Raw genomic sequence first — 18275 nt, 5'->3', positions numbered from 1 at the left:
TTAGGTACATCAGCGGGATCCCTAAATTCTGTGTTGTGTATATATCTATTTAGTTATCACCTGGAGGGTAACCTTGGGAGGCTGCGTATCTATAAGTTAAGTTCATTTACAGAAAGAAAAAAAAAGTCCTGTGCTCAAACTCCCATCACTCCTGAGCGGGAGCAATGACCACAGTACACATCAGCCCCAATACATAGAGAAAAAAAAGAATTTAAAAAAAGTTACCTGCGCTCTCTCCCAAACCCCTGTGTGTGTATATAAACAAATGGAGGTCATTTAGTTACTCTAATGGCCATTGGAGGGAATGCCCGCCTGCCACCAAGGCAGACCTCTCAGGTGGGTCCTACACTAACCTTTGCCAGAAGCTCAAGGAAGCCAGGTGAAAGGTTAGTGTAGGACCCACCTAAGAGGTCTGCCTTGGTGGCAGGTGGGCATTCCCTCTAGTGGCCATTGGAGTAACTAAATGACCTCCATTTGTTTAAATATACATAGGGTTTTGGGAGACAGCGTAGGTAACTTTTTTTTTTTTTTTTTCTGTAAGTTCATTTATGTTTATTTTTTTTCAGAATTCACTGGTGTCACAGGTGGAATTGTTATATTTGTGAAATGTTTTTTGCCCTCCCCTGGCTGTGATGAACACAGGCATGTTATTTAGATTCAGGTTCATATTTGTGTGGACTAGACCTGGTTTTGTTCCATATTTGAACTTTGCTATTTGTCTTCACCTGTTTAATTCTAAATATTGCTGATCTGTTCAACCTCCAGCATTGTCCTAGCCTAACACATACTGTGACAATCCGTCTCCTTATCCCGCCAACCTATAGGATTGGACCTCCGATGGTATACTGCACAATTACTCGCTGGGTAACCTACAATTCAATTTACGAAATGGACACTGTCTCTCTCATTGCATCTCTTGTACACACTTACATCACTGGTGGGGATAGAGCCTCATCTTGGATCAGTCTCTCTGCCTGACGCAATTTCAAAATCTCACTATAATTCAATGAGAATATTTTTGTTCGGAAAAATTCCAGAGATGTATGTGCAAAGGCAAGCGTGCGAGACATCTGCTCCTTCACCACATTCATTACCTGAGATAAAAGATGGGATTAATCACGTTTCCTGATCAAAGGCATAAAAGGAATGTCAGTCATATGTTTCCTAGTCATTTAGTGTGCCTGTGTGCTCGCCATGTGGAATTTCTGTTTGCTACTTTGGTCTTTGTATTGATAAAAACTCTATATGACAATGGTGTGGTTTTTGTTTGTTTTGTTTTTGTTTTTTTTGCTATGCAAGGATTTATATATCTTTTTACCAGTTTTTACGACAGAAAATTGTCCTATTTTTTTTATCTCACCCTAAACTTGACGGTCTTCTGAAATGGAAATTTCTGTTAAAACTGGTGGCATTTACTTTGAAAAGTGATCTAAAAAGTGATGTTTAAAGAAAAACACTTAATAAATATAAATATGATCAAGATACTACCTGTTTCAGAGCACTTTAATAACAATTCTACAGAGTGCCGTACGTTAGTCTGGTAGCTGACCTTGTCAAAGTCCTCCTGAGTAGCTCTCATCTCCTTCCAGGTTTTGTTGAGTAGCTGGATACAGACACAGAACAGTTCCTGCATGCAGTGATCCTGCGAGTAAAACAACGCCAGAAAGCTTTGTCCTGTCTCTGAGGCTGAAATAAAGGGTAACAGGTGAATCACCCCCTCATCTCTAGCTCTCTCATATCATCCACCCCCATCTCCAGCTCTGTGATATCATCCACCCCCATCTCTAGCTCTCTCATATCATCCACCCCCATCTCTAGCTCTCTCATATCATCCACCCCCATCTCCAGCTCTGTGATATCATCCACCCCCATCTCCAGCTCTGTGATTATCTGATATCATCCACCCCCACCTCCAGCTTTCTGATAGCATCCACCTCCATTTCCAGATCTCTGATAGCATCCACTACCATCTCTAGCTCTCTGATATCTCATACCCCATCACTGTTCGGCTATTTCTGTTCGTTTGGATTCATGTCCCAGTTTTGTTTAGTTTATTTGGTTCAGTTCCCGACCCAAGACCACCCCAGAGACCAATTAGAACGTGGAACGTTATGTATCTTGTACAAAAACCGCAAAGGAAATAATTAATAGAATGCTCCACTGGGTGCCCACCATTTCATGCATGCGAACACACGTGGTTGGAACAATGGATGGCGGCCATCTTGTCTCCCGAACGCTGGCAGCGGGATCTGGTCGTCAAGTGCCTGGAACACATTTCGGCCAGGCACTTCCACGAATACCATGGATCTATGTCCGGTTCTAGTTCCCGTTCACTTAGACGAACGGCGTTCGGGAGTTACAGAATACGGAACACAGGGAGCATTCTCCTTGAACCAGCTTTCCTATATCTTATGTATCTTATGTAGTTATCGTACAAAAACCTCACGGACGGAGTCCGGCTCTTGCCACAATTTCCATGAACTATTCTGGGCTTCCAAAAGAGGAAAGGAACCAAAAAGGGGCTAAATGAGATATACACATACAAATAAAAAAACACCAAATAGGTGAATAAGTGTGGAAAAAGGGAAAGAGTATTGTGCAGATGGTATTACAAATTTATTGCACAATATTGCACTTACAAGATAGCAGATAAAATCAAGCATATCTCCACAGTCAGCGAGGTAACCAGACTTCAGCGACTAGCAGGAAGCTCCGGAAATAAACATGCAGGGTGGCAGATTACAAATAAAAACAAAAAAATGAAAGCATAATCATTATCCTGAGCCATCAAGAAGATTCCTCTGAAGACCATTTATCTACACTGTAACGGACCGTTTCACTTACAAGAGGATAAAACCCAGTTTAGGCGATAATCCCCTTTCCAGATGCACAGGCAGCTACTGCAAACACCATTCTCCCGACTGGAACCACACGAACACTGGAACCGCTGAACAAGAAAAGCAGACATCGGCTTACACTCTTGGCAGTCAGCATACAATCCCATTCCCCCAAAGACCGAGACGACACATCGCTTTGAGGGTTAAGCAAGAACTCTGGACTGGGACACCCAGTCTGGCTTTTATTACAAACAAGTACATACAGGACACTCCCAGGGGGAGGATGAAATTAACCAATCACATGGATGTACCTCCCACACATTTCCTCCCCTTAGATTAACACTTAACACAATTATACCGTACACCTTTTTCCCCAATTCCTGGATGTACCCCAAATACATAGGCTACACCTCCAAAACAGATATCCCCTGATAGCCCTTATTCAGGGGGGCAACATATGCAAGAATCAGCCCATTCGGATAAACGGTTCGGGAGTTATGGGACTTTAAAGTATTGACCGACCGCATGGGTAAAGTATCCGAAAACAGTTCCATGCATTTTGGCCCTGCGGTCGGTCACAAACAAGTGAATGAAACAGACGAATTGCCTGTGTTATAGAGCATCGAGAGGGTTTGAATGAATTCCCTTGTTTGTGGGGTTCTTTCTACCGAACGGCGGGTCATTCGGTAGTTTCCATACGAATTTCTGGAAGTATGGAGGTCTCAGCGGTGTTTGCCTAGTCAAGTGTCCGATTTTAGTTCCAGACACTCGACGGCAAAACACCGCTGTTCGGTAGTTTAAGATGGCCGCCGCCACGTGTTTGTTTCCCGAATGGCGGCCACCCAGAGGACAAAGCATACATTACATGGATTGCCAATTACCCGTTTGCAACATTGTTGCAAACGGTAATTGGAGGCACACTTAGTCCTGGGTGGTCTGGTTGTTCGGTAGTTTCCTCAATACAATGAATGGAGTGATTCTACCGAACAATCAGATGAATGCTGTACATATATATAACCCAGGTTAAACTGCATACAAAAATACATACATGACATTAAAGTATTAAAGGCAGGATTACTGTACTACGCTCCACAGTCTTAAAGGTACAGTAGTCCCAAAAGTTCCAATATGTCCATCGCTGCTTTTAAAGGGCCAGCAGCAGCAATACAAATTATTACCTGCCCAAATATAGTTTCTAAAGTGCAACACGTCCAGGGGCCATAGTCAGCGGGCAGGAGGCCAGCAGCCAGGCCTCTCCAGTTCACAGTGGCGAAGCTGGTTTCGCCACATTTCTCCCCTTTGCCAATTAGACTAACAGGGTACCTGACTTTCTGCCGGTCAGTGCCCTGGTTAGTCCAGCAACCCACCCACAAAACAGAAATAACAGAGCAGCCCACCCACACTAACCGGTTACTACATCTGGGTGAGGAAGGATTTTGTCCAAGTTCTGGTGTTTCACCACTGCTGGGTGGGAGACGGGTAGGCTGCCTTGGTGGGTTGCTGAGGGGGCAGAGACCAGCGGTACTCTGTCCTGTTGCCAGCACTACCACGGGAGTAGTCTGGTGGGCGTCTGGTTGCTGGAGACTGGCTGTCTCCCCTTTAGGTGCACAGCTCGACTGCTGGAGGGGGAGACCGACTGTCTCCCCTTTGGATCCATCACACTGAGGCTGGGGAACAGGACCGACCGTCCCTACCCCTTGTGCTGTAAGTGCAGAGACTACGGTCCCATCTGCACAGTTGTGGGGCTTAACATCTCCCCTTGGTGGGTTAGGTTGCCGTGGGAGAGAGGGTGTAACAAGTTCCTCTCTCTGGATGGCAAACTGCCGCTGGGGAGAAAGGATGGCACCTTCTGCTCCCTGGGGTACACACTGCCGCTGGGGAGGAAGGACGACACCATCAGCTCCCTGGGGTACACACTGCCGCTGGGGAGGAAGGATTGCACCTTCTGCTCCCTGAGACACACCCTGCCGCTGGGGAGGGAGGACACGGCTCTCCTCTCCCTTTACTTCACACTGCCTTCCTGGCACATCACTTTGCTGCTGGGGGGCAGGAACAACAACCTCTGCCCCCTGTAACTCAGCCTGCCGCTGGGGAGGAAGGACGACACCTTCATCTCCCCGGGGGTGCACGCTGCCACTGGGGAGGAAGGACGACACCTTCATCTCCCTGGGGTACACACTGCCGCTGGGGAGGGAGGACGCTGCTCTCCTCTCCCTTCACTTCACACTGCCCTCCCGGCACATCACTTTGCTGCTGGGGGGCAGGAACAACAACCTCTGCCCCCTGTAACTCAGCCTGCCGCTGGGGAGGAAGGACGACACCTTCATCTCCCTGGGGTTGCTCACAGGACCAGTCTAAGAACTCTGCTACCTCGGGTACTGCTGGTTGCTGTTGGGCGGGAGGACCGGTTGTCTCTTCCCAGGCCTCATTGATGAGTCGCAGGTAATCCCCTTCCAGGTTCCATTCCTTGGTGACCAAATATCGTAGGTCTGCCTCGAGGTCCACAGCGCCAAAGAGACCCAGCATGTTCTCCCGGATGCCGTACAGGTCCCAAAAACGATAGTCGGCATCTTCCCCAAAGTCCTCGTCACCACTATTATCCCAAAATAGACCGGGGCCAGTGTATTCTCCGCCTTCTGGGAACTCATACTCTGCCATCCTGGGGACACACTGAGCCGCGTACCACTGTAGCGCCTGGTACGCGTTGTCGAGCGTCAGTTCTGCGTATACTAGAATCTCGAGTCTAGTCACCCACTTTTCTGTGGTCTGTTTTCTCAGGAGGGGCATCCGCTCTGCCATTCTAGCCAGAATTCGCTGCCTTCTGCTGCGGCGCCGATCCCCTCGTGAATACTGTACTTCTTCTAGGGCTTCGTCCCACAATCTGGCTCTGGCCATATCTCTGTACCTCATCATGTCCTCCTCTGGGACTACTCCAGCCCACAGGCTTACGTAACCGGACATTACATCCCGAAGCCTCCTCTCCATTTTCTGAGTTCCTTTGTAGATAGGGTCGCTGTACGGATACTAGCGTTGCCCTCAATTTGTAATCCAGAAATGGTGTTGTCTGTAGCTGTCCCTCTGTTTGTAGGAACGATCCCACCGCTGCCACCAATTGTAACGGACCGTTTCACTTACAAGAGGATAAAACCCAGTTTAGGCGATAATCCCCTTTCCAGATGCACAGGCAGCTACTGCAAACACCATTCTCCCGACTGGAACCACACGAACACTGGAACCGCTGAACAAGAAAAGCAGACATCGGCTTACACTCTTGGCAGTCAGCATACAATCCCATTCCCCCAAAGACCGAGACGACACATCGCTTTGAGGGTTAAGCAAGAACTCTGGACTGGGACACCCAGTCTGGCTTTTATTACAAACAAGTACATACAGGACACTCCCAGGGGGAGGATGAAATTAACCAATCACATGGATGTACCTCCCACACATTTCCTCCCCTTAGATTAACACTTAACACAATTATACCGTACACCTTTTTCCCCAATTCCTGGATGTACCCCAAATACATAGGCTACACCTCCAAAACAGATATCCCCTGATAGCCCTTATTCAGGGGGGCAACATATGCAAGAATCAGCCCATTCGGATAAACGGTTCGGGAGTTATGGGACTTTAAAGTATTGACCGACCGCATGGGTAAAGTATCCGAAAACAGTTCCATGCATTTTGGCCCTGCGGTCGGTCACAAACAAGTGAATGAAACAGACGAATTGCCTGTGTTATAGAGCATCGAGAGGGTTTGAATGAATTCCCTTGTTTGTGGGGTTCTTTCTACCGAACGGCGGGTCATTCGGTAGTTTCCATACGAATTTCTGGAAGTATGGAGGTCTCAGCGGTGTTTGCCTAGTCAAGTGTCCGATTTTAGTTCCAGACACTCGACGGCAAAACACCGCTGTTCGGTAGTTTAAGATGGCCGCCGCCACGTGTTTGTTTCCCGAATGGCGGCCACCCAGAGGACAAAGCATACATTACATGGATTGCCAATTACCCGTTTGCAACATTGTTGCAAACGGTAATTGGAGGCACACTTAGTCCTGGGTGGTCTGGTTGTTCGGTAGTTTCCTCAATATAATGAATGGAGTGATTCTACCGAACAATCAGATGAATGCTGTACATATATATAACCCAGGTTAAACTGCATACAAAAATACATACATGACATTAAAGTATTAAAGGCAGGATTACTGTACTACGCTCCACAGTCTTAAAGGTACAGTAGTCCCAAAAGTTCCAATATGTCCATCGCTGCTTTTAAAGGGCCAGCAGCAGCAATACAAATTATTACCTGCCCAAATATAGTTTCTAAAGTGCAACACGTCCAGGGGCCATAGTCAGCGGGCAGGAGGCCAGCAGCCAGGCCTCTCCAGTTCACAGTGGCGAAGCTGGTTTCGCCACATACACTTCCTGACCCTAACTGAAAGGGAGACATGTCTAATTATACATCTATCTAGTGCGTTCTCTACCATCCTCACCCTGACACTTCTATTGAACATACTGCACCATATATATATTTTTATTATTTTGCAGAATATTTTTTGACTATCAGTTTGTATATAACCTTTATTATTCACCTATTTGGTGTGTGTGTTTTTTTTTTGTTTGTTTGTTTTTATGTGTATATCTCATTTAGCCCCCTCTTGGTTTCTTTAAAGGTTTGGTTTTTACTTTTTTCTGGGTGTCTATCAGGGAACACTTTTTCCATAAATGGCTTATCTGTGTTTTGGAGCATATAGTGAGCTGCTTGTCTGTGTACATTGTTGGCTTCTACCTTGTGGCATACCAGTCAAAACTTACCTGCGATGACGATCAAAACTACCAAACAGATCTGGGTGATTTTTGTATATATTAATAACCCAGATCCACTGTATCCAGGGATGTAACTTTCGTGGGGTTCCCATGCATTTTGGGGGGTACTTTTGTGGTGGTGTAATATTGTTCGTTTTTCTGTGCCTTGAGATAATTGAGTTTAGCACAGTTCCTGACTCCATTATCTCACAGGTACAGAGAAGGAGTTTACTGACTATAACTTTGATGTCAGTACTGCCAATAAACAAATTTACCTGGCTCTCCAACTCTAAGAATGTCACAAAGGATCAAGCTGAGGTAGATGCTGCTTCGTGCAAAGGGACAGGCGTGCTGATCTTCCCGGCTGATGTTCTCCAGAACAAACTAATAAAAACAATGTACCCTACAATTAATACACATTACTGGAAGTCTGACACTTTAAGGGGTCTATTTAATAATTTGTAAACTGAAAAATTTGGATCAAAACAGGATTGGTGTGTGTGTATATATATATATAAATAAATAATTATATTCTCCGCTTCCGGGTACTGCTGCCTGACCAATTCAAGCTTCCAAAATTCAGTTCGACATTTACAAGAATTATTTGTTTGTGTGAGTGTTTCTAACTATGTATTTACCTAATATGTTAAGAGGATTCAATTAACTTAAGTGAAATACTGAATAACAAGATTATGAACTATATATTTACTCTGTAATGGCTTCCTGGACCGGAAGTTACTCGGTTCTCAACTATCTATCCAGGATCCAAGACATTCCTGTAGCGCTACCATGTCTGTCAGTAACTTCCTGTCTGCTACCGAGCCATTTATACAGCGCTACCATGTCTGTCCAGTAACTTCCTGTCTGCTACCGAGCCATTTATACAGCGCTACCATGTCTGTCCAGTAACTTCCTGTCTGCTACCGAGCCTTTTTTACAGCGCTACCATGTCTGTCCAGTAACTTCCTGTCTGCTACCGAGTGTCAGGATCAAGACAGGGATCCAACACGCAGTGTACTAAAACTATAAAGACGTATACCGGACCTTAGAGTGGCCGGACTAATGTCAAGCAAACAAGGAATGGTCAGGGACAAGCCGAGGTCGAGGGAACGAGAAGACAGGTAAGCGTAAGCCGGGCCGAGTATAAGGATAGGAGAGGGAAGCAAAGTCAAGAAACAAGCCAAGTCAAAACCGTAGAACACTAGGAGAATATAAACGCACTGAAGGGACAGGCAAGCTGAAACCACGACAGGGCAATGACTCACAGTAAGTGAGTACCTTTTATACCCTGTCTCTTTTAATTGATATCCACGCCCCCAGAACGTCCTGGTTTGAGATTTCCCGTGGGTCGTGACGTCATTGACGTCATGACGTCGGCGGAGTTGCGCCGAGTCATAAAAGGGGGCGGGGCTATCGCAGCCGGCATCGAAAGTGCCGAAATTGCTGGAGAAGAAGGAGGTGTTAGTGGCAGGTACCATGACAGTACCCCCCCTCTTAGGAATGCCCTTCGGGCGAAAAGGACCAGGTCGAGACGGAAAATGGGCATGAAATGCCCGAAGAAGGCGAGGAGCGCGGATATCCGCATGAGAAACCCAGGACCTTTCCTCAGGGCCATAACCTTTCTAGTCAACGAGATACTGTAAGCCCCCACGAGAGATGCGGGAGTCAAGAATAAAATTAACCTCAAATTCTTCCTGACCCTCAACCTGAACAGAAGAGGGAGGAGTCGGGGCAGAGGTGTATCTATCACAAACGAGAGGCTTCAGGAGCAAAACATGAAAAGAATCAGGAATGCGTAAACCAGGAGGAAGCAGCTGATAAGCAGCTGGGTTAATCCTCCGTAAGACTTTGTAAGGTTCAATGTAACGAGGGGCGAATTTCATGGAAGGAACTTTCAACCTTATGTGTCTGGTACTTAACCATACCTTATCCCCCGGGCAAAAAACAGGAGCAGGCCTTCTGCGTTTATCAGCATGTTGTTTTAAATAAGGCTGAAGTGTGACCAAGAGCACGGTGAATCTGATCCCACAACTTCCTCAGATTGGCAACATGGACATCGACCATCGGTATACCCTGTGAAGAGGACACTGACGGAAGAATGGTAGGATGGAAGCCATAATTCATGAAGAAGGGGCTATTATGAGTAGACTCGCAAACCAAGTTGTTGTGCGCAAACTCCGCCCAAGGAATCAAATCAACCCAATTATCTTGATGTTCAGACACAAAACAGCGCAAATATTGTTCGATCTTCTGGTTGGTACGTTCGGCAGCCCCATTAGATTGGGGATTGTAGGCCGAAGAGAAATTCAATTTAATACCCAACTAGGAACAGTTGATCTCCAAAAACGAGAGACAAACTGGGGACCTCTGTCAGAGACAATATCTGCAGGGATACCATGCAAGCGAAAGATTTCCCTAGCAAAAATTTCAGCTAATTCGGGTGCAGAAGGGAGTTTGGGTAAGGGGATAAAGTGAGACATTTTAGTAAACCATTCAACAACCTTGAGAATAACTGTTTATTGTTGAATTACCAGTATCCAATAAACAAAGTCCATAGCCAGACTGGATCATGGTGTTTTAGGAATTTCTAAAGGTTGAAGTAGACCACAAGGAAGGGCGTGAGGCTGTTTATTCTTGGCACAGACCACACAAGCCATAACATATTCCCTAACATCCTTACGCAAGGAAGGCCACCAAAAACTTTGGGAAATTAGAGAATGGGTCTTATGAATGCCCAGATGTCCGGCAATCTTACTGTCGTGAAAGCATGAAAGTAATTCGCTCGGGAGATTGGGGGGCACAAAATACTTTCCCTCCGGAGTAGGCATAGGTGTCATGCATTGAACTCCTTCAATCCTTAGTAGCAACGGAGAGTGCACTTTCAGACTGGTGTTAGCTATAATATACTGTTTGGGAACAATAGACGACATAGGGACTTCCGCGAAAGTGGCAGGTTCGTGTTGGTGTGAGAGAGCGTCAGCCTTGGTATTCTTGGAGCCCGGTCTGTAGGTAAGTATGTAATTAAAATTGGCAAGGAACAGGGACCAACGAGCCTGTCTGGCGGACAATCTTTTGACCTCTCCGATGAAAGATAGATTCTTATGATCAGTTAGAATAGCAACTGGATGTAGAGTTCCTTCTAACAGATGCCTCCATTCCTTTAAGGCCGATATTATAGCCAATAGTTCTCTGTCTCCAATGTCATATCTTCTCTCCGTGTCAGACAATTTTTTATAAAAAAAAATGCAAGGATGCAAAGGTTTGTCCAAACCTTGTCTTTGCGACAGTACAGCCCCTATACCAGTCTCAGACGCATCAACCTCTAGCAAAAAAGGTAGAGAAGTGTCAGGGTGAACCAAAATCGGGGCAGAAGCAAAAGTCTCCTTGAGAGTCTTGAAGGCAGCCAAAGCTTCCGTAGACCAAACTTTGGTATTGGCACCCTTCTTAGTCATGTTAGTAATGGATGCTATTATGGAAGAAAACCCGTTAATGAAGCGCCTATAATAGTTGGAGAATCCGATAAACCTTTGTATGGCTTTGAGTCCAGTGGTCAAAGGCCAGTTTAAAATAGACTGAAGCTTACCAGGGTCCATCTTGAAACCTTCATCGGAAATGACATAACCCAGAAAATCTATCTGGGATTGGTCAAAACTACACTTCTCCAATTTGCAGTACAACCCGTGTTGTAAAAGTTTGCGCAACACTTTTCTAACTTGTCTGTGGTGAATCTCCTTGTCTCTTGAATGTATTAGTATATCGTCCAAGTATACTATACAGTCCTCTTGGAATTCTCTCAACACCTCATTGATTAGCTCCTGAAAGACAGCTGAGGCATTACATAGCCCAAATGGCATAACTGTGTATTCATAGTGACCGTAATGGGTATTGAAAGCAGTTTTCTATTCATCACCCTGCCGGATTTTAACCAAGTCATAAGCTTCTCGTAAGTCCAACTTGGTAAAGACTTTGGAACCCTTGAGTCTATCGAATAACTCGGTAATCAGAGGAATAGGATAAGTATTTTTAATTGTTATTTTATTCAAACCCCGGTAGTCTATGCATGGCCTCAGAGTGCCATTCTTCTTAGTGACAAAGAAAAATCCAGCCCCCGCTGGTGATGTAGACCTTCTGATAAAGCCCTTGTCCAAATTTTCCTTGATATATGCCTCTAGTACTAGGTTCTCCTTAGTGGATAATGGATACAGAGTACCTCTGGGAGGCATCGTGCCAGGTAGAAGTTTATTAGTGCAGTCAAATGACCTATGGGGAGGTAAGGTGTCAGCTCTCCCCTTATCAAAGACTGTTTTAAGATCCTGGTATTGGAGAGGTATCTGTAAATCAGAGACCTGGGAAGAGTTTGTAGGTATGTCTGCTCTGGGAGCTGGAGTGATCCGTTGCAAGCATCTGCCCTTACAACCTAAACCCCATGACGTTATCTCTTCTAGTTCCCAGTCAATGACGGGATTGTGTTTTCTTATCCATGGGTACCCCAAAACTACAGGGAATGAAGGTGAAGAAATTAACAGTAAGGATATAATTTCTTCGTGTAATACGCCAATCGTAGCTTTGATTGGTATGGTCTCATGAGAAATCACGGGCTCTGATAGTGGTCTACCATCTATGGCCTCAACGGCCAAGGGTGTCTCTCTCTTAAATGAAAAGGAAGGAGTTGTTTCTTGGCAAAGGTGAGATCCATGAAGCTTTCTGCTGCTCCAGAATCTATTAGGGCAAAAGTTTTAACTGAACTCTTCTCCCAGATCAACGAGATAGGGACTAGAAGCCTATGGTCTTTCTGTTTATTTATAGAGGACGAGATTGCATCACCCAAGGCCTGTCCTCTGGAGGTACTTAGGTGCAAGCGTTTCCCGGCCTAGTGGGGCATGTAAGGCGTAGGTGACCCCTCTGTCCACAATATAAACAAAGACCCTCCCTTCTCCTGTATTGTCTCTCCTGTTCAGTTAAGCGAGTAACCCCTAACTGCATTGGCTCAGGTAGTGCTAGCGCCATAGAATCGGAATTCTGGAATGAGGGAGCTAATCTAATGGATGGTCTACGGATTCTCTCTCTGGTGTTCTGTCTTTGTCTCATACGTTCGTCTATACGAGAAATAAACAAAATCAGATCTTCCAAATTCTCAGGAAGTTCTCTAGTGGCCACCTCATCTAAAATTTCATCAGATAAGCCATTTAGAAAAACATCCGTAAAGGCTTCTTCGTTCCATATTACCTCAGAGGCCAAAGATCTGAATTCTAATGCGTAATTCACCAGAGTATTGTTTCCTTGCCTGAGACGTAGCAACGCTTTAGCGGCGTTGGCCCTTCTTCCTGGAGGATCGAAAGTTCTAAATGCTTCCACGAAAGCATTATAATTATACACTAGTGGGTTATCATTTTCCCATAACGGATTAGCCCATCTAAGCGCCCTATCTATCAGTAAGGTTATGATAAATCTGACCTTAGCTCTGTCAGTAGGATAGGCCCGTGGTTGTAATTCGAAATGAATGCTAATCTGGTTAAAAAAAAAAAAAACAAGTCTCTGGTGAACCTCCATAACGTAGTGGTGAAGTAACCCGGGAGGAAGCTCCTACCGTAGCTACTTCTAGGCCTGTGTTAACCGTAGCAATAAAAGAAGAGTCTCCTCAGGCTGCAGATTCGGCCGAGATAATAGTGACTGTAAAGCCATAGCCATTTGGTCCATTCTATGGTCCATGGCTTCAAATCTAGAGTCCTGAGAGGAGCCCTGGGAATTAGTACCTGCAGGATCCAAGGCCCTGTCGTAATGTCAGGATCAAGACAGGGATCCAACACGCAGTGTACTAAAACTATAAAGACGTATACCGGACCTTAGAGTGGCCGGACTAACGTCAAGCAAACAAGGAATGGTCAGGGACAAGCCGAGGTCGAGGGAACGAGAAGACAGGTAAGCGTAAGCCGGGCCGAGTATAAGGATAGGAGAGGGAAGCAAAGTCAAGAAACAAGCCAAGTCAAAACCGTAGAAAACTAAGCGAATATAAACGCACTGAAGGGACAGGCAAGCTGAAACCACGACAGGGCAATGACTCACAGTAAGTGAGTACCTTTTATACCCTGTCTCTTTAATTGATATCCACGCCCCCAGAACGTCCTGGTTTGAGATTTCCCGTGGGTCTTGACGTCATTGACGTCGGCGGAGTTGCGCCGCGTCATAAAAGGGGGCGGGGCTATCGTGGCCGGCGTCCAAAGTGCCGAAATTGCTGGAGAAGAAGGGGTGAGTGGCAGGTACCATGACACCGAGCCATTTATACAGCACTAACATGTCTGTCCAGTAACTTCCTGTCTGCTACCGAGCCATTTATACAGCGCTACCATGTCTGTCCAGTAACTTCCTGTCTGCTACCGAGCCATTTATACAGCGCTACCATGTCTGTCCAGTAACTTCCTGTGTGCTACCGAGCCATTCCTACAGTGCCAACATGTCTGTCCAGTAACTTGTCCTGTCCAGGATCCATGTCATTCTTAGAGCAATTATTAGTGCCGTTGATTTTGTCTGGTAAATCCCCAAAAGTTAGTGAGTCCAACACTCGTAGTGGTCATTAATGTCACTTGTACTGAGCATATACCTTGTGCCTCGCAGTATTTCTTTATCTTGGGGTTAGAGCTGCCAATTAGATGTATCTACAAAAAGTAGCTAGCACTAGGTAACACAACTGTTATATACCAAAATATAGCAGCTATTCAATTCTATATAATGGGGAACTCATACTACTTGGTAAGGGACAGAATGTGGGGCGAAATCTGGTCACTGAAGTTATAACAATTACAACAAATAAAGCTACATCTTGCAGTTGGTACACATCATGTTGGTTGGACTTACCCTGCTGTAGGCACTAGGCCAGCGAGTTGAGAAATACACCATGTTATCAAGAGCTAAGAGTCCAGGTGGGGTGAGACACAGGTCCTGCCATGGGCTTCCATTGTTCTGTAGGAAAAAGCCAATTATTCTGTCTCCACAGATAGATTTAATCAATTTAACCATTATGCTGGATCTTGCTCAGGAGACATTTCTTGCTTTGATGTTTCTTATCTAGTGCAGCTTCCATGGTCTTCCTTTACCAAATGTCTTCAAATACTACACCAAAGCCCTGATGGAGATGTGTGCAGCTAAATGACTGCTTGGCTTTTAGCTCATATTTTTATCTATCTTGTGTCAGATTAGCTTTTTAAAATCTTTGGAGATGTCTGTGCATATTTAGTAGATCGCTAGGAACATCATCTTTACATTTTTGAATGTATGGATACAGACCTGTCTCACTCCACATTTTTTTTATTCTTTTATCTCCACCATGGGTGCTGCCCTAGTTTATACTGAAGAACCTGCAAGGAGACAGGACAGGTTGTGGCAAACTTAGCCACTTCTGGACACTTAGGGTGAATATTTCGTTAACTGTTGCTATGTTCGTTTTATATGCAGTGTGTAGCATTCGTCTGAATATTATATCCGTTATGTTTTTTTATGTAAAACTGTATATTTTGCTGTACGGAGAGATAATGTGATTGACAGTACATTCTTACACAATTATCTCTCCTGTACAGCAAGGCATGCTGGGAAACAACCTTGCAGGCCAAGTTCCCCACACAGTCCACTGTAGTAAAACCCCTGCAATGTCATTCAGGAAACCCCTTGCATGGGGACTTGCATAAATACTGTGACGGTGGAATAAAATAACAGTTGGCTCCCAGACTGTGTGTCGTCTAGTCCTTGGGGAAGAGGTATTATTATTACGCTGCCTGTGTTTTACCTGCTTTATCCTGACTACCAGCGGAGATACCATGGATTATACTGCTACTCCGCTACACAGGTTTCTTATAGTATTAAGAGGTGGCAGTTATTACATTGAAACCAAGTTTGCGAAACTCCTTAGCACAGAGTGAGCGCCGTCGATCGGAGGTCAGGTGTGCGCCATCTTCACCTTCGCTTGGAAAAGCTGCAAGTCGCAATGACTGAAGATGCTGCCTTTGGATCTGTGGGAGAGGATGATTTGATTTATTGTGTGTGGAATAAAATAGCTGAGCTCATTAATTGGGTAACACAATATAAAACCTTCTCTTTGCTGAGAGATTATAATCCAACCCATCTGTCACACAGGGGGTAAAATGTACACTCAAGTGGTGACTAACAGAACTGCTGGTAGACACCGACCCATATAATGACATTTTTGTCATGATATCAAGGAATAACACTGGTTCTAAATGGTCTTATGATCATGCTAACTCATGGCTGATGGTTTTCTGGGGCAAGGTTCTTCAAGCATATTACTGCTTGTCGATCATGTTACATTTCACTTTCTAGCTCATGGGATCCATGAAATGGAACCATGTTACATGCTACATTTCAGTCACAAATACATGGAAAGCCAGACAGAGGAGGAATACATTGGTGGCTGCTCACCGGATCATTGGGGTCCATGGCGCTCTTCATTCGAGTCTCCAGGAGGCCCAAACTCAGACACTGCAATACGTACAGGTAGTGACTAATTTCATCACCCAGAGCAGCCCAGCCATGAATAATGTGCTGTAGGAAACAGGAAGTACAGATTAATAACTGGTACCTGGCCACAAAGTGGGACAAGTCACAACCTACATTACCTTATGAATAAATTGTCTCATATTCTTCTTCCAAAGATAATCCAGCATTTCCTGTAAAAAAAGACCAAGAAAGCAGCTCAGCATTTCTTATAGGCTCTGAAACTCTAACAGGTGGGAAAAGCTGATATTGATAATTACTAGACTTTCTTTAAACTTGATTACTATGCTAAATTTCAAATGTGATTATATTATTTATTTTTTATTATTATTATTTTGGATTGGTTGGTTTTTGGTTTTTTTTTTTCTCCCCCATATATCTTTAGAATGCATTTTCTATACAGTCCTTTACGCAGAAAGGAATGGGTCAGTTACAGCTTTAACTTCCTGTCAGGATCCCGCGGGCGGCTGCGAGGGGAGGCTGCAGTCCGCTCGCGGCACTCACCCTCCAGCCGTCCGCGGTCCCCTTCCTGCCATGCGCTCGGCGGGCGGCATCCTCCCAGCCACTGATGCCGCCCGCGCCTTCCTCCATGTCCCCCAGCGGCAGCATGCATGACGCTGCACGCTGGGAGACCGCCCAATTTATTACACGCCGGGGTCAGCCACCTGTGCCTCAATCACAGTGGGAGGTCTAGATATCTCCCACGTGTGATTGTTAATTCTGATTGGAAATTATCCAATCAGAATTAATCTAGGGGTTTAAATACTTACCTTTCCTGTTCCTCCCTGCCCTGTTGTGGTCTTCGCTTACTAGTATTGCTACTGAACTTGTGTTTCTGGTTACGTACTCTCTGGCTTGCTAATCTGACTTTGTGACTTTCTCCTACCCTTTGACCTCGGCTTGTTTCTCGTTATTCTGTCTTCTGGTTACCCTTACTCGGCTTGTCTCCTGACTATTCTTTGTGTGCTTAGCCTGGCCACTCTAAGGTTCGGTACTGCACCTTTTCTGTGTGTGTGTGTGTGTGTGTGTGTTAGCGTGTTTGGTTCCCAGAATCGTGACATTTCCAGCAGCACTCCAGGCTCAGTTGCATTAAAAACTTCTAACAGATAGTGATCCCCAAAATTTGAACTAATTAAATGAAAAGCATAAAACAAATGACTTTAACATGTGTAAACGATGTTTAATTATTCCCAAACCATTCATAATTTGTTTGGATCAACAGCAAAAACATATGTGAGGAAGGCTGAACTTGATGGACGCAAGTCTCTTTTCAGCTATGTAACTATAAACGAAATGTTGAAATTCCCAGAAGCTGCCCACCTTGACCCACTCCATGTTGTAATATGGCTGATGTATTGTTCCTACCTGTCTCTCCTGTTCTCCCACTCTCTGCAGCAGTGCAACAATGAGAGCCATCGCCTTTATTTGCATCTCTTGGTTCGACCTAATAAGAAACACAGATGGTTTTATTCCAACTCGGTTCTTATTGCTCAAAGAATAGTTTGAGATTACATCTTATTCTTCCTGAGAAGCTGCAAAAACGTGTGCTATTGGTTGCGGTATATCCCCTGTCTCTGTGCTATTGGTTGCGGTATATCCCCTGTCTCTGTGCTATTGGTTGCGGTATATCCCTTGTCTCTGTGCTATTGGTTGCGGTATATCCCCTGTCTCTGTGCTATTGGTTGCGGTATATCTACCCCGTCTCTGTGCTATTGGTTGCAGTATATCCCCCGTCTCTGTGCTATTGGTTTCTGTATATCCCCCGTCTCTGTGCTATTGGTTGTGGTATATCCCCCGTCTCTGTGCTATTGGTTGCGGTATATCCCCTGTCTCTGTGCTATTGGTTGCGGTATATATCCCCTGTCTCTGTGCTATTGGTTGCGGTATATATCCCCTGTCTCTGTGCTATTGGTTGCGGTATATATCCTGTCTCTGTGCTATTGGTTGCGGTATATATCCCCTGTCTCTGTGCTATTGGTTGCAGTATATCCCCCGTCTCTGTGCTATTGGTTTCTGTATATCCCCCGTCTCTGTGCTATTGGTTGTGGTATATCCCCCGTCTCTGTGCTATTGGTTGCGGTATATCCCCTGTCTCTGTGCTATTGGTTGCGGTATATATCCCCTGTCTCT

The 18275-nt window shown here is 45.1% G+C and overlaps 1 protein-coding gene across 1 annotated transcript in view; it reads right to left on the bottom strand.

Annotated features, from left to right (window-relative positions):
* Positions 1–18275, bottom strand: part of ELMO3 (engulfment and cell motility 3) — a 56864-nt gene that overhangs the window by 15012 nt on the left and 23577 nt on the right. Inside the window, exons 9-16 of the mRNA XM_063438665.1 lie at positions 17511–17589; positions 16268–16318; positions 16071–16193; positions 15515–15643; positions 14496–14600; positions 7919–8027; positions 1550–1686; positions 931–1094 (exon numbers count right to left, since the gene is read on the bottom strand). Coding sequence (XP_063294735.1) covers positions 931–1094; positions 1550–1686; positions 7919–8027; positions 14496–14600; positions 15515–15643; positions 16071–16193; positions 16268–16318; positions 17511–17589 — 897 coding nt within the window. The remainder of the gene's footprint in view (positions 1–930; positions 1095–1549; positions 1687–7918; positions 8028–14495; positions 14601–15514; positions 15644–16070; positions 16194–16267; positions 16319–17510; positions 17590–18275) is intronic.

This window comes from Pelobates fuscus, chromosome 12, assembly GCF_036172605.1.
Source record: "Pelobates fuscus isolate aPelFus1 chromosome 12, aPelFus1.pri, whole genome shotgun sequence".
Classification (NCBI taxonomy): domain Eukaryota; kingdom Metazoa; phylum Chordata; class Amphibia; order Anura; family Pelobatidae; genus Pelobates; species Pelobates fuscus.
The sequence above is the reverse complement of the archived record's forward strand: the minus strand, read 5'-3'. Positions and strand labels throughout refer to the sequence as shown.